We start from the raw sequence: 17,397 nt of genomic DNA, 5'->3' as shown, positions 1-17,397 counted from the left end.
GTGAGGTTTAACAGCTCAGTAAAACCTAAATGCAAACTATAATTTTAATTCTGTTTCACTTCATAACAACTAGAATCCATAATCCCAAAAGTGAATCTATCAATTTATATCATATTTGATGTTATTACATTATAAGTGACTCTACAGTATGCAAATAAACAAATCATTCATTTTGTAGATAAAATTTTTCCCTAAAATTCATCAACTTAGCATCACTTAAAGTACTTATATCAACTCAGTCGGGCCTTTCGGTTCAAGCTAATGTCAATACAGTGTAGGGCTGATCTGTTTATTTTTTTTAAAATTAATAATTAGGTAGCAAAAGGTGCTTTATAGATTTGAAATACAGAATTTGAACCAAGTGAAGCTACAATAGTTATTTTCCCATCTTAAATGAAAAATTTATGTATTTTTTGTAAAGTTGTAGCTTAACTACTGCTCTGATTTGCCTTTTAAATCTGCATATTCCAGTTGATGATTAAACTATTACTAAATTAGTTGATTTCATTAATCAATTAATCATGATTAATCACGATTAATTGTTTCAGCCCTATTTATTCTGAAAACATTGATTGGAGGTAAAGTTTAAAGGATTTCCAATATGTTGAAATAAAAAACCAAGCAAGAAAATAGAGTAGTGCTCTTTCTTTAAATTTGTGGATATTAGAGGTTACTTTTTTTTAGTTGGTGACTGTGTGATTTGAAAGATTGTGACCTTTCATGCTTCTGTGTCAGCTCAGGGTTTAGTGTTAAAGATGGAGACAGAAGGGCCTTACTTGAGTTTTGGCCATAGCCAGGAGTGCCTCCGTTAATATGAGGCTGCTGCTGCAGTTGCTGCTGCTGTAGCTGTAGCTGCTGCTGCTGCTGCAGGGAGAACTGCGACGTGACCGAAGGCGCCCGGCGGTAGGTGCCCGTGGCCAAAACCATAGAGACAGAGGAGTTGGAGGGGTTGTGCCGCGAAATCTGCCGCGAGATGGTTCCAAACTGGGACACTGGAGCGGGGCCCAGTCCGGGCCCAGAGGCCACCACTAGACACACCCAGAAGACGGGGAGAAAGGACAGGAAGGAACCAAGGAGGAGGAAGAGGAAGGAAAAAAAACAGATAAAAATAATCAACACCATGAAGGTTATGGAGAGATTTTAATAACCGATTAGAGCCCCACCTTTTATTAAAACACCTAGACAGAACAAGAAGATGAGCTGAGGGGAGCAATTAGGGCTGGACAATATGGCTGAAAAACATATCACAATATAAGCATTTAATATCAGTCGATATCGATAATTATTGATTAGGTTTTTGTTATAAATATCTGAAATGCAGCTAAACTCGTGACGTGCCCTCTGGTGGTCTCACAGAAAAAAAAAAACAACTTTATTTTTAGAATCTTTTATGAGATTATAGACTTGTACGAGACTATATATCAAACACTAATTTAGTACTCTAGACTGTTGTACAGGGGCACATACACTTACTTTTTATTTTCAGAAGCAATCTTGCAAAATGCAGTTAAAAAGCTTTTATCTTTATTTCTTGTGAATTTCTAAATCTTGTACTATTCTTACAATTACAATGACATAAAAAAGAAATTTATATTAGCATATTGGTAAATTAGCGTATTGTGCAAGGAGAGGTTGAGCAGCTACAGCATTCCCTCTGCCTACATCTCCCAGAATGCTGTGCAGTTCTAGTTTTGAGTTGTGAATATTCTACATATTGAATATTATATCAGATGCATCATCTGTTTATACTGATCATGTTTTATTAATTTATTGTCCAGCCCTATGAACAATATAAATAAACAATATTACAGAGGCAAACATAAAGAAACTGACCATTAAATGTGTCTCAGAAGCAGAGATGAAGTGAGAAATAAGCAGAGGAGCAGCACAAAAGATCGAACCAGTCATAAAAATAACTTTCCATTCCAGTCTGGGTGTGTTTAGTAGAGCAAAAAGCATCTCAAACATTTCCTGTTTCATATTTCTACACAATATTCCATCTCTCAGGAGAACAAACTCTCAAACTGGAAACGGGCGGGACCAGAGGAAGTTAATCTTCGGAGGAACACAAACAAACGTCTCCGCGCTGTCAGCAGCGGAGGTAATTACAGCTGGAAGAGGGCGTCGAGGAGAAAACCTGCAAGTGATCATCTCGCTGCAGAATTCAGATTTTGTTTGGTTTATGTATCAGACAAACAGCTGCAACAAAATCCCACATATAAACCCAACCGCACTCAGATCTGGAGTCAATATTCCTGAAAGACCGATGTCACTGTAAGCTAACTAGCTCTAGTTAGGATTAAGAGGTCTACTGGTTCCCTTCATGCTGGCATGATGCTGCCACCATCACACCTCACTGTGGAGATGTTTGCTGAACTTTATCTTCACACCACATTGCATTGATTTGTGACATAAAACCCCAACAAAACACACTGAATTCATGTATTGCAAATAACTGTGTTGATTAGGAAATCACACAGGATTTAACATCACCTTCACCACAGGAGAGATGCTTCATGTGAAAAGTAAATGTGATCATTGGAAGAGAAAAGAATAAATGGTTAGCTAAAATCACAAGACTTCTCTGCACCAAATTAAACTCAACCTTTCCTCGTTTAGTCAGCGTTTTCTTTTACAAGAAACTGAATTTATTCTCGCGTCAGTGCGACTATTTCTGTGTGACTATTCTCATATAAGTGCGACTATTAATATTAGTACGAGTTCTCATATTATTGCAACTTTATTCTCGTAATATTTCGTCTTTATTTTTGTACTTCATTCTTGTAATTTTATTTATTTATGCTTTGTTGTGGGGATGTTTGCACTTTACCTTCTTTCTTGCACTTCACCATTAAACTTCACCACATTGCATTGTGCATTTGTCTATTTGACCAATAAAATGTATTCATTCATCACTCGTTTATTTGTCAAATAAAATTTAATTAATGCAACTTTTGGAAAGCACTAAAGGGAAAACAATAAAGGGATAAAAATCACCGTCACCACAGGAGAGATGCTTCATATGAAAAGTGAATGTGATTCTTAAAGGAGACAAGTATGAATACGATTGGCTGATATCACCAACTTTCTCTGCACCAAATTAAAGTTTTTATTTAATTAAAGACAATCTGCTCTGCTTGCAGTAAAGAAGACACCCAGAAGAACGGCGCAGCCTTGATCCACCACCAGCGACGGAGGAAGTTCTGGAGCTGATTTAGTCTCACCTACGGCTGGATAAGGAGGAGGAGGTGGAGGAGGAGGCGGGGCCATCCCACCCATGGGAGGAGCAGGTGGAGGAACGCCAGGGGGAGGAAGAGGTGGAGGAGGAGGAGGAGGCGGCGGGGCTCCCGGAGGAGCCGGCACGAACGGGACTGAAAGAGGGATTAGCGTTACTGGAAGCGGGAACGGAGAGAGAGAGGAACCTCTGCACCTCCGTTGCATAACATCAGAACCACTGGGAAGCCTTCGGATGCCGACGGAGCGTTTCCGCGGCAACCGGCTCGCGGCGTAGAGTGCGGCGTGAATCCTGAAGCTGCAGCAGAAGCCTAAAAAATACTGCCTCATCTGCAGAAAACCAGCCTTCACCAAGGTCATGGTGTAAATATAGACTGCAGGTTGATCTCTATAATAAATAGATTTCCATAAAATCACTGAAAACTCACTAATTAAGATAAAAAACATGTAGTGACGCTTTCTGTTAGTTTTGATAATACCTTATAGATAACAAATAAAGATGCTCAGAATATATGAAATTGCATCAAACCACTAAAAAAACAAAATCAAGGGAAGAAAATCTTTTAATGACAGTTTTCCAACAAACGACACATCCAACCTATTAATGGAAAACTTAGTGAAAGGAAAAACAGTGTGTCGCTACAAAGTCAGAACTGTTTTCACTGCAAGTATATTTTTAATGCTTTTTTACAGTTCAAATAAAACAAAATTAGTATATAAGCAACTTTTCAGAAAGATATAAGAGCTTGTAAGTCAATATTTCCTTAATATTCTAGTTTTACTGGCAGATTATTTAATTTATAACACTGGGAAAATGTATTTTTACAAGTAAAATAATATGGCAGTGGATCTAGTATTTTAATTAAAAAAAAAATCAGTATTAAATCAGTATTGACTGAAAACAAACTCCAATATCTTGATGAAAAGTTACTCATGATTTATTTTTGTTTTAGTTCAAGTGTACCAAGATTAGTTTTGTGTTTTTGCAGTGTTCTCTGGTTCACTAGTAACGATACCAACATATTTTTGTTGGTAACGTTTAGTTTTCAAATGGGATTAGCTTGCGGACATCTCTGTTCGTCTAACTTTTTCTACCACAGCTTTTCCCGCCACTAAACTTTCCTGAAGGAACAACTTCTTTAGGGAGATGCCGATTTCATTTTCTCCCCACAGCACCAAAAAAATAAACATCTGATCTAATCACCATGGTAACACCGAGCCAGACTAAGGCAGTACTGTCAAAAAGGAAGGTGAGCAGCACCAGAACCAACATCTGAGCTGAACAGGAAGTAATGTGGACCTTTAGCTAAATAGGCCTCTCACAGCTTGGCCTATTAATCCAGGGGGATAGGGAAGCAGCTGCGCCCAGAACACAATGGGTCTTAATAATCCCCGACTGCTGAACACAAGCTCTGTGCTGAATAAAGTCCTAAAGTCCTTTTATAGGCTAAAAATCAACATTATGCATTTAAAAACCACCAGAGTGGAGAAAAACACTGAATCCTGATGAACCGAGGGTTTGTTTATTTATTCGTTTCAGGTTTCTCTGCAGTGGAGAGAGAGAGGGACGGTGACCCGAGGGGTCAGGTGGTGCTCACCTGGTCCAGAGTTGGGGATGGAGGGCGTCGGCACGGCGATGGGAATGCTGCTGCCGCTGTTCTCCCTGCTGCTGCTTCCCCCGCTGCTTCCACTGAAAAAAATAAAAATCTAATTTAATTCCACTTTTTATTCAGAAAGTTATGTACATGCAGAGAATAACAAAAATGTTGAATAATGTTGCAATAAGCAATTAATAAGTTAATTGTGTCAGAAATTAAAATGAGCTTGATCATTTCCATTCTGATGACAATTTTCTTTAGACTTCGTAATCCATTTTATTTGTGATTTTGCTCGTGTGTGGTTTCTATTCCCATTTTATTTGTTGTTTTAGGTCGTGTTTTATTTTAGATATCTAAAATGTCTTCCGGTTCCAGATAAGATTTTTTTTTTTTTACAAAATTAAAGTTTATTGGTCTTTGAAAAGGGAGAACTACTATGGTTTCATGAATATATTACTTTAAAAATTATCTCAAAACAACAATATTATAATTTATCGCAATAATCACTGGGACAATTTATCATCAGGCATAGGAATAGTAATTACCATTTCTTTTCTTTTTCTTGGAACTCTAGATTTACTTAGGCTTAGGTTGCTAGGTAAAGGGCTGGGCTTCCCTGGGGTTGCTAGGTAACGGGCTGGGCTTCCCTGGGGTTGCTAGGTATCGGGTTGGAGCCTGCTGATTTGTGATGTTATATTTGAAAGTTTTTGAAATGGCTCATTTTCAAGACACCAAAAAATATTTAACTTGCTGCCAGAAAATGGCTGCATGCTTTTTTTAAGCGCTTGGATTGCTTTTAGAAGCAGTAGAAACCAAACAAAAATGTTCAAAATGTAAATTTTGGATAATAAGTGCCTAGTAGTCAAAAATGACTGGATACCCCTCCCCCCCCAAAAAAATTTATAATCACCCATTTTCTCCAGCATAAAGCTACATTTACTAATTCTTGAATTAACTTTTAGTAATAAATGCCCTAAAAACACTCATAAACAGAATATCTCTTGGATTTAGAACAGAAGTTTGGCGTCTTTATTGTTTTAGGACGGGACTGCAGCAGGGTTAGATGTACAGTAAGCGCTGGCCTTGATAAAATATAGGACATCTGATTGGAGAATGTGTGTCAGCTCTGTTACACGCTGCCTTTCACCTCGGGGCTTTTAGATCAGCAGTCTGGCAAGCTAAATCCCCTCCTGCTATCTCGCTCTCTCTTTCAGCCTGGCCTTGATCCCAGATTTTTTTTTTTAACTTCAACCCAACATCCAAACATTTCCATTTCATCCCTGCACTTCGGTTGACCCTTGCTGCCTCTCACCCCGGTGACCGCAGCTTGACTCTTCGAGGAGATTCCTTACGCGTCTCCCTGGACTCTTATGATTTTTTCTGTCCCACTGAACCGACCGCCACTACATCTCTTTATCCCCTTCTCCCCTCCCTCCTGTCTGACTCGCATCAATCAACCCGCCCCCCCGGCTCTAAACGCGCAAAGAAAAGGGTCACTGCCTCTAAAATTAGGCTAGCGGCAGCGAGAGCAAAGCGTAAAGTCAGCAGATTCTCATATCCTGGAAAGTTTACCTTAATCAAATCACTAAAAACTCAAAATTACATGTTTTTCCAGACTCAAATTTCCAGAATTCACAGCTATTTTAAAATTCAATTTAGTTTATTCATATCGCGCCAATTCATAACATGTCATCTCAAGGCATTTCAGAAAAACAAATAACTTTTTTTAATCACCCTCATGTATTCACTGATAAATGTGCTAAAGCCAGACAAAGAACTTGCTGTTGAAGGAAAATCATTTATCTACCGTCATCGGTAGCTAAGCTAACTAGTCTGAGCACTCATGACAGACTGTGTTAAAAGGAGTGCAGCAGAGAAAACAGGAAGTTATTGTGATTGGCAGCACTAAGACCCGCCTCCTGGCTCTAATTGGTTGTTTCTATTTAGCACCATTTAGCACTGGGAGAAGGCAGGGGACCTTGACCTTTTGACAGAGTATTTGTCTCAAAGCAAACTGTCACAACATGGTGACATTTTCAACAAACATGTAAAAAAAAAAAAGTACATATATTTAATGAAAAGTTACATATTGGAGCTTTAAACCAATAAAAAAAAGAAGGATTTTGTCCTCTGATTGTCACAGTCATCTGCAATGACAAACTGGGGATTTGAGATGACAGAGCAGAAACTCAAAAAATACAAAAACCGAAGGAAAGATGGATGGATGGATAAATGAATGGATGAATTGATGGATAAACAGATGGATGAATGGATAAATGGACTGATGGACGGATAAACAGACAGATGTTTGGATGAATGAATAAACGTGTGGATACATAAACAGACGGATGGTTGGATGGATGGATCCTTCATCAGAATCAGTGTTGCTGTATCCATGATGGTGATTCAGTTTCTCATTATGAACATTTTGTTTCTACAGTCCAGAAAGCAGAAACCTACAGATGAGTGGAGCCGTCTGAACCAAACCGCTGGTAGCCATTTCTCTCCCACAACAACAACAACAGTCCTGTTCTCCAACAGCAATAATATCAGACACCATAATGGCTGCTGCGCTACACATTAAGGTCCAACAGGAGCTTAAATTCAGCTGAGTCTGACTGAGACTGATGAGCTGAATAAGCCCAACTGATCCCAGGCCAGCATAATCGAACCATGCTAGCATGGTGGTCATATTAGCAGGGGCTAGACTGCATCAGGCTTTTAAACAAAAGCTACAGCAGCTTTAGGCCACACTTTAGCAACAATAACGCTGAGTAGACACAAGTTCTGCACATTTGTTTTGTTCTTCGTCCAAAAATGTGAAGTCAGGAGAAGAAAGAGACGGAAGTCGTGAGGTATTTTTTACCATCACAGTCAGCATAAATGGCTTTTTAGCTAATGAGACCGATTCATTCACTCATAAGTCAAATTTAATGAAAGCGCAGTTCAATGCTCTGCACGCAGCATTAGTTTTTCCCCTCAGATCAAATCGCCCTTCATATCTAAGGCTTTTACAGATATTAATAACACAGATTCTGACTGTGGTAAGGGCCACTTCAAGCCTCGTCAGACAAATACAGGATTTATTTCTGTGCGGCAGAAAAAAGAGAAAGAGGTGTGAACGCGCACTAAGCTGCTGAGGCTAATGAAGAGATTAAAACTTTCTGACATGAAGACGTTTTTCACACAGCAGTGAAACTCTGGCAGCATTTTTTCTAAACAGAAAAGGTTAATATCACACTTGAGGTTTGTTCTTTTATACGTTTTGGGATATTTTAGAGTTTTATTCATGACGTTTATCATTTAAGTAGTTAAAATTGGCAAGTAAAATACTAAAAATCATGAGTTTTGTTCTATGGATTCATTTGTGGTCATAATTTGCGAATTTGACCGCATTATGCAAACTTTTAGCTTCTGAAAAAATGTTCAGCTTCACAATTATAAAAAATTATTTCTTTTTTTTTTTAATTTTCAGTTTTAAATATTTTTTAAAAACGTTTTTTCCATTTTCAAAGTATTTTCAGCTTCAAAATTATTTCTAAATTTCTTTTTCAGTTAAATTTTTTTCAACTTCAAATTAAACAATTTTTTTTTGAGGAACTTCAAACTTATTTCCCAGTTTCAGAATTATTTTTCATTTTCATTTTTTTAGAACATTTTTTCTGTTTTAAAACTGTTTCAGTTTAAAATTATTTTGAAATATTTTTCAGCTTCACATCTTTGCAACCATTTGTGCTTTTTCATTTTTGAAGTATTTTCAGCTTCAAAATGATTATTTTGTTCATCAGTTTAATATTTTTCAGCTTCAATGAAAACAAAAAAAACTGTATGGCAGCTTAACTGTATTTATTTTGAAACTTTTAAAAAATGTTTGGAGGCCTTAGTCCTCGACGCGGACGTTGCGGGTTCGACTCCCGGTCCCGACAAAAGATACGAGCCACTAGCGCCGCAAAAACTCTTCGGAGAAAAAAAAATATATAGAAAAAAGAAAAAAAAAAAAAAAAACAAAAACAAAAAAATGCTTCAGCAAAATAATTTTTTTAATCATTTGTCGGTTTCCAATTTTTTTTTCAGTTTCAATTTTATATATATATAAAAAAAAAATCATGTTTTTTTCCCCCAGTTTTTCTGTTACAAATATTTGTTTTCCAGCATCAAAATTAGTTGTTTTTCTTTTTTTTAGCAAACTTGATGGCACCAATTTAGCCCCATAGGCAGGCACATAGGTTGTAGTCAGAACAATGACAGTAATAGCAGTGGTCCCCAAACTACGGCCCGCGGGCCAGATGCGGCCCGCCTCCACATTTGGTCCGGCCCCCTGAACAATACCAGAGTATTTTCATATATGTGCATTTTTATTTGATAAGTTGGACTTTTGCAATAAAATAAATGTTCCTTAGTAATGAACTTTATTTATTATTAACTACTAGTTAGTAACTATTTTATACATGCATATAATTGACCCTAACCCTTTTTTTTATGTGGAGAACCCAGTGTTATTTGGTTATTATTTATTTCATAAATAGTGTTATTTCCTGACTTTTGTTCTCTGAAGAATCCAGAAAAGGTTATTTGATTGTGCTTTCTGAAAAACAATACATTTTTATGTTTAGCACTCTTACAATCGTGACACTTTTTCTGTTACAAACTGACCCCGGCCCGCCATCAGAGAAGGGACAAGTTATGTGGCCCTCACAGGAGAAAGTTTGGGGACCCCTGGTAATAGGAACAACTCAATGTGATATATTATACATTTGGATCTTATCAACCGAGAGCCGGGTCGTTGTCATAATGGAAAAGAAAGCAGGGAGTTAATCATGACCTTCATCAGTACTGGAACATCCAGTGAGTCCATCAGTCCCTCTCTCACGTACCTGTGCGTGCGTTGCCTCTGGTTGAGCGACGCCGTGCGTCCGGGGCTGTTCTGCTGGCCGCCCTGTCGGGCCGGACTGGTCATGTAGTCGTTGGGGACCGTAGGCGGCTTCACCGGCTCCAGCGTTTTGTACGGCGTGTTGCGTCTGCAGCAGCCACAAAAATATATACATATATATATATATATATATATATATACATATATATATATATATATAAAAAAAACACAAAATAAATATTGAACATATAATACATTTATAATCACATTTTATTTTGGTATTTTATTTTTATTGATATTGCTAAAAATACAAATTACAACTAAGTTTTTCTAAATTACAATTAAAAAAATAGGAATTTGGTGTACAAATGTAATTTATTGTGGCTTGTCACACGTATGGTCTCGTATATATACAAATATTTATTTAAATATAAATATTTGTTAAAAAGTTAACTTTCTTTTGATTAACTATTGAAAATAATGTTTAATATGTCTTGTGCTATATAAATTAAGTTTGCTGATAGCTACAAACAAATGCTGTTGTACATTTTTCCAAATATTAGTGAGGAGTGTATGTATAATTATGACTCATAATACAATCAAATATATGAAGCCAATTATTTTTATTAAAAACCACTATTTTTTTGTATTATGATTTCAACCCCCAAAAAAACCAGATTCACAAAAATTAGTAGCCAAAGAAATTTAGATAACTTTTTAAATAGCGGGATAAGTTGCCAACAAAAACAACAAAAATGCTACAATAACTAATCCTCTTTGTCCTCGTTAACCGTTCTGTAATTAAAGGATCAGCCCAACTCTGAGGAAACTCGACAGGCCGTCTTACCCAAGCGTGCCTCGCCCCGACATCGGTGGACTGGGCGGCTTCTGTGTTGGCGGATTGGTCCTGGACAGCGTTCCCGCTCTGACGGCCTGATTGTTTCCATGTTGCTGTGGTGGAAGAAAAACAAAACAGTTGCTTCATTTTACAAAACTCCTACAGACAAAATTGGATGATTATGACTTCTGTGAATGAAATTAAATGTTGCAGGCTGCTCAGACGGCGTATTTCTGTTGGTATTGAACTGTGGTCACATAATCTCACCAAACAGCGTACCTTAATTAAGCATGTAATCTGGATTTACATTGAAAATCATAAGAAATTATTGCATTTTTGACATGTATCTGAGCTGTCTGAGAAGCCTGGAAGATTTACCTTAACTACAAAACGTTTAAGGAATTTTTCAGGATCTTTTTTTTTCATTTTTTTTTTCTCCCACCATACCAGTTGCAGTGCTAAGCTAGTACTCATGCTTCCTTAGCAGCCGATATTCTTTCATCAGCAAACTATTGGCTTCTATCTTAGCACCAACTTTGTTTTAGGCAGCAGTTTTGTCAACGGCTGGATCAGAAAGTTAGAAATTAAATCAGAAGTCCAGAGGAATGCTGAATCACTAATTGAGCAAAATGACTCAATAAAGGGACAAATTTGAGCATTTCTCTTTACCTAAATTTTACAAATTGCTTATTTCCATTCCTTAGTTGCCTGCTGACACTAAAAAGCTTCAAACGCCAAACTAGAAATAACTTTTAGAATGTTGGTCACATGTCTATTCTGCTATGTCAGCTGTAGTAGACATGCTGTAGTAGACATTCGTAAACCTTTTTCACTATACAACAAAATTTAGGGTTAAGATTACTTACTGAGTTTATCAACCAGATTTCATTATGCCCTTCTGTTTCCATGGACCAAGTGTAGTTCACACTCTGGCCACCAGGTGGTGTCAATGCAGTTGGCATATGTATGAATCTGAGAGTTATTTATTGCAAAAGAAAAAGTCATTTGTGCCAACCCGAAAGCACTAATCATAAATATTGGTTCTGCTAATGCACTAGAGCAATATGTTATTTAGCAGAAGTTATTGCTAAGTTGCTATAGCAACAAGGCACTCAGCAGAAGCTAATGCTAAAAATGCTATAGCAACACTAGATGCACCAGAAGCTAATGTTAAAATGTTGTAGTAACACTATAGCAACATTGTATTAGCAGGAGCTAATACTACAACAGTATAGCAATACAAAGGCACTACATTCAGCAGAAACTAATGCTAAAATATTGTACTAACACTATAGCAACAGTATTTAGCAGAAGCTAATACAACAACACCATAGAAATGTTATAGCAACATATTAGCAGAAGCTAATGCTACTGCACTATGGTAACACTATAGCAACACAGTATTTAGCAGCTAAAAACCAAACGCTATTCAACACAGTCCTAAGCAAAGGCTAATCCCAAAATTAAACCATGTGGATGGCCACCATGTTTCAATGATACAATGTGTTACAATAGTTTATTCACAACTAAAGAGTTACGTAGCTAATCAGCATCAATCGTCCATAAAGGATTAAGCAACCAAGTTACGCGAATGGCCCACACCAAAACTTTGCAAGCCATGTACAGGAAACAGGTCATGATTTTTAAAACATGGACTAGAGGTGGGTTTACGGAGAGCAACAATCAATTAAAACAAAGCAAACTGGACCAATTTGGACCAAATCTACTGACTGCTTTGAATTTATAGCACCAGTATAAGTGTAACATTGAAACAGCTATGGTGGAAAAGTCCTAAATTACAGCTAATTTACAACATGGTTGGTAAGGAGACAAGGTGGGTACTATGGGATGTTTTTGTTTTTCCACAGGAAGGACTGACTACAGGTTGGTTAACATGGGAAACAACACCATTACTTCACACTTACAGGGATCTGATGGGAAAGGGAACAAATAGAGGACTAAACAAAACGGGTCACATAACAGACTACACTTACCTTGGCTTTTAGCCACTTAGCATGGAAGAAGAAAATATGAGCAAAAACAGAGAAACAGAAAGAGGGCATGTCAACATAGCCATGTAATTCCTTATTTACACTGAGTCAACATTTTGCAACACTAGGGAGGGTCAGCAGTTACATGCTACACAATCAGAGGAAAACACAGTGGGTTCAATAACCCAGAACCATTCCAAGTCCTTAAAGTCAAACTCCAAAGAAATCTAACTATCTAATCAAGAGGTCTTACAAGCAGAACCAGAAGGTTTTCAGCTAACCTGACTTTACCTGTGAGCAGACGATCAGATATGAAAATGATTAAATGTTTTATTGGTCTGTAAACAAAAATATAATTGATACTAATAAGTGCAAGAATTTGGTGAGGAAGTTTGCAGAGTGGAATGATTCAAAGTTAGCCACTTTTAACACCAATACATACTGTAGTTCTCATGTGACGTCACACTTACGGGAACAACCATCTTGTTATTGTCAGCTACAACAAGATGGTTGTAGCTGACAGCCATCTTGGTAGGTATCTGTAACCGTCTTGACGGTTGCTAAGGAGTTGCTATGACAACTTAAAACTAGCTCTAGCTAACTTATAAACAATAAGTACAACTATTAAGTCAAACTTTTTTTCCATATACTTTCTTTTTCTTGATCTCAAAGCCATGGTTTATCCATGCTTTGCGCTGCGCCAGCCTACCAAGATGGAGGTTCTGTGGTGCGGACCACATCTGGTTCTGACTTGTGGAAACTACAAGCAAGATGGAGATCCTATAGAGGTTTCACTCTAGATCATACAAGGTCACGGTTTCCATTTCAAGCAACTTGACGGTTGAACACTTTACCAAAAGTTTGTCGTTTTTATTCTTTAACCCCTTAAAAAGGAGAACATGCCGATGAGACGCGGGGAAACATTGGGAATTATGTCACTATGTTGGGACAAATTTCTGACCCTGAGAGTGAGAGAGGTTTATTGCATCAAAAAGCTTCCTGAAGACCTTTTAGATCAAGCTGACCAACATCTAAATAACTCCACAACAAGATTATGAGGATCTAAGTGCTCTGAAAAATCTTGCAAATTCGGTTCTGTTGCCTCTTTCACAAAGCTCTGAGAACAGATCGGTTTTCTGAAAGCTGCATGATGTAATCTCTTTCTTTACGGTTCATCTCCACCCCCGTTTGGTTCCCACCAACCCACATGCAAACCTTTTTCCCGGGGGCCCGGCGGTTTGGGGGGGGCTTTGTGAAGATGAAAGAGGAAGTACAAGAGAGAGAGAAGAGTGTGAACAAGGTACAGATTTGGAAATAGTGGTATGAGAGATTTTTTTCCCCCTTGTTTCTTCTCTTTTATTTTTAAGATTATGATTTATTATTTTTTTTATTAAATTGGATGCATTATGCAAAATTAACATTTGTATGTTTTTTGTATCTCAACTGCTTCTAAAAACAGCCAAAGCTCCTAAAAAAAATTTTTATTTGGAGTCTGGAAAATGAGCCGTTTTCAACCTTCCAATTGCTAAGTCACATTCCGTTACCTAGCAACCTAAGCTGAGTCTAGGGTTACCTAGCAACCCAAGCAGAATTCCAGCACATTTTTGTTTTTTAAAACTTTTACTCCACTACATTTTACAGTAAGTATCTGTACTTTCTACTTCACTACATGTCTACAAAGCGCCACGTTACATCCAAGTGTGTATTTCTTGTGTTGAATAAAACCTTTTAGAGGCTTAAATCCTCACTTTCTCACATTTGGCCAGGTTGACTTCAATCTTTGTCTAATATTGGAATTTTTTTGGATGATCTGAGACATTTATGTTTTACAAGAAAGCAAAAGCTGAAGAAAACTGTAAGGGGACAAAAACAGAAAGGAAGTGGTAGATCTGAACCAACAGATATCTTACATTTTAAAGAGTCCCAGATGTTTGTAAAGTTAAGGAAAACCTTGAAAGCGCTCACCTTCACCCCGTGGCCAACATCATCCAGGACATTGTAGTCAATCGGCTTCCTGATGTACCTGACGGGCCGCTCCAAGTTGGCCGGAGCGACGATCTTATGAGTCCTCGCTGTGTTTTTGTTGGTGGTGAGGATCCCGATCTCCCGCCTGGCAACCTTCTCCTTGTGTATGTCCACCGTCTGGAAACAATAGAGGAAGTAGAGAGATGATGAGATGAAGTGATAAGGAGGGTTTAATTAAATGTTTTTCCATCAGAAGCTCATATATTTATACCAAGCATCAATTCAGTGAGCGGCTGTTTTCCAAGCGGTCCTAGCACTTGTATCCATTTACTTTGGGACTGTAAAAATTGCTTTTTGAAAAAGTACAAGGGTCATGTCCCCTCCTAAAATAATGTCAGTGGTGTCTGACAACAATGTTATTGATTATTTTACCTTCTTCTGAGCAGGGTTCAACACTGTTGACCATGACATATTATTGTAGCGACTGGAAAGCTCAGTCGGACTTTCTGGTCCAGTACTTGACAAGTTGGAGTTTAAAAAAAAAAGGGACTTTTTTGTATCAATATGTAGTTCCCACAAGTCTGAATCGAAAGTGATCTGCGCCATCTTAGTAGGCAAGCGCAGCACAATGCATAGCCGACCAATGGATTCCAAACCAACAAAGAGAAAATATATTGGCACTCTTGACCAAGGTGCAAGAGGAACATACAAGACTCGTACGAGACGGAGAAGGAAAATATGTTAGACGACGTGGGAAAGCTGCGTACAATATGGAGGAGCATACTTTGTAAAGAACGTACAAACTCTTCGTGTGAATAACAGGGTTCTGGTCACTGGCAGAGTAGGTGCATGTATAAACAAACACGTAGGCTACATGTCAGTCTTAGCTAGCAGATAAAAACTACATTAGCTAAGCTAATTTTGCTAGCTTAGCTACAAGAACTAAAGTAAATATCACTAATATTTATCTTAGTATCACAAAGAGGTGGGTAGAGCACTCAAAAATTGTAAACAAGTAATAGTTGTAATGTACTTAAATTGTTTATAAGTTAGATAGGAATGAGGCGAGGGCTAGTTCTAAGCTTGTCGCTTGTTTATTGTTGTCATAGCAACTCCATAGCAACTGCCTGCCAAGATGGCTGGTTCACGGAAGTGTGACGTCACATGAGAAATACGTATGAGTCACATTAAGTTTATAACAAGTTGTAGAGCCAAAGTGGGAATCTCAAACAACTGATCAGAACTAATGTAGGGAAAATTTGCCCTTCATTTTCAAAGACCAACCAGAAAAACAACTCCAGCTACACAGCAGCAACAGAAGATTCCTTTCATACAAAGATCTGGATGTCGACTGAACTCCAACTCTTTTTCTCCAGACTCTGTCCTGAAGTTTGCCACGCAGACATGAGCTCATCAGGGTTGCTCTGGTTGGTTAACAGGCCCACAACAATGTGATTTATGTGGGATTTTAAGTCTTGTGTGAATATAATCAGATTAAAGAGTAACTACATATCAAGGAAGATGCAAAGCAGAAATCCGCAGGAAAAACCAACCTGAACAATTAATATTTCATAACAGGCAGAGAAGGTCCGGTGTAATTGCTCCCACAGAGAGTTTTCATAAAACAAAAGAAATATTCCTCCTTTTCCATCCGTTCAGATTAGGAGAAATGACGGAGAATGAGTGACAGTCATTTTCACCAAATTCAGATGGGAAACATTTTAATATTGATAAGAGACATTTTATCTGAAGGTGGGAAACAACAGAGCCAAAACCAAACAGGAAAACAGATCAATATTTGATCAAATATGCAAAAAGAACAAAAATACATAACATATATAAAACATTGACTGCTTCGGGTAAGATTGTATTTATATAACTAAGTTAAATCCCCCTACTAAATCAATTTCTACATCCCTCAGGCTGCTTGTTTTCTATTAAATGTTACATTTATCCAAACAGCACGAGAATTTCAATGACCATGGCTTCTAGATAATAAAAATCTGACATTCAGGGTCTCAGAAAATTTTTATATTACATAAAACCAATAAAAAATTATATTTTAAAGAGGATCTATTATGCAAAATTCACATTTCGAATGTTATTGTACCTCCATTTGGGTCTCAACTGCTTCTAAAAAAGCAACCCAAACACTTAAATAAATAACCAAATAAAACAGATGTTTTTTGGCAATAACTTAACCCTCTGATGCATGAATTATGATCCTTTGTGTCAGAATTTTTTTTCCAATTTTTAAAATTCTTTTCTTAAGGCATAAAAAAGGTAGGAAATTTTTTTTGTAAAAATAATTTTTTTGAATTTTTTTATTTTTATGTGATCAATTGTAATTTTGTCCAAATACAAAGTTGTTATTTGAAAAATACATCAGTAGTATTGTTCCTTAGGGGTTATCTGATGTCACAATATTTTTTTTACTTACAAGAGTCGTCTACAGTAGAAGGAGGGACCGGGTCGGTTCTCATGCTTTTTTGTCTGTCGGCCATATTGTATTTAACAAAAATAATTTCTTGCATTTGCAGCTGATGGCCAGTAGTTGATGGTATATTTTATGATGCATTAGTGTCCACTTCAGTGGTCTGTGTGCATTTATAACATAAAAATCCACAGGAAGCACAAGAAAATGGCTTTTAGATAGCTGTCCACTGTAGTGACCACTATGCATGAAAGGGTTAATGGGTTTTTATTTTATTTTACATTATAAAAACATTATACAGTCACAAATTATGAAACAAGCAATAAAATTTACATTTTGTCAAATGTCATAATCAAAATCATCAAGCAAATATACATAAAATATGTTGAGAAATGTTCCAGTTATTATCAATCAAAAGCAGCTCTAAACAGGTGGGTATTGGCCTTATTGCAAAGGAACTCAGTGTT

At 37.3% G+C, this 17,397-nt stretch overlaps 1 protein-coding gene across 13 annotated transcripts in view; it reads right to left on the bottom strand.

Moving 5' to 3' along the window:
• abi1a (abl-interactor 1a) overlaps nt 1-17,397 on the bottom strand; it is a 49,772-nt gene that overhangs the window by 5,357 nt on the left and 27,018 nt on the right. For 4 of the 13 annotated variants that reach the window (XM_028005238.1, XM_028005237.1, XM_028005240.1 and 1 more), the window contains exons 3-9: nt 14,497-14,673; nt 12,535-12,549; nt 10,550-10,653; nt 9,707-9,850; nt 4,833-4,924; nt 3,225-3,371; nt 777-1,028 (exon numbers count right to left, since the gene is read on the bottom strand). In XM_028005238.1, the coding sequence (XP_027861039.1) occupies nt 777-1,028; nt 3,225-3,371; nt 4,833-4,924; nt 9,707-9,850; nt 10,550-10,653; nt 12,535-12,549; nt 14,497-14,673 (931 nt within the window). The remainder of the gene's footprint in view (nt 1-776; nt 1,029-3,224; nt 3,372-4,832; nt 4,925-9,706; nt 9,851-10,549; nt 10,654-12,534; nt 12,550-14,496; nt 14,674-17,397) is intronic. The other 9 variants (XM_028005242.1, XM_028005244.1, XM_028005247.1 and 6 more) reach the window with 6 other exon arrangements.

This window comes from Xiphophorus couchianus, chromosome 21, assembly GCF_001444195.1.
Source record: "Xiphophorus couchianus chromosome 21, X_couchianus-1.0, whole genome shotgun sequence".
Taxonomy (NCBI): Eukaryota; Metazoa; Chordata; class Actinopteri; order Cyprinodontiformes; family Poeciliidae; genus Xiphophorus; species Xiphophorus couchianus.
This window is presented reverse-complemented; position numbering and strand designations above follow the sequence as displayed.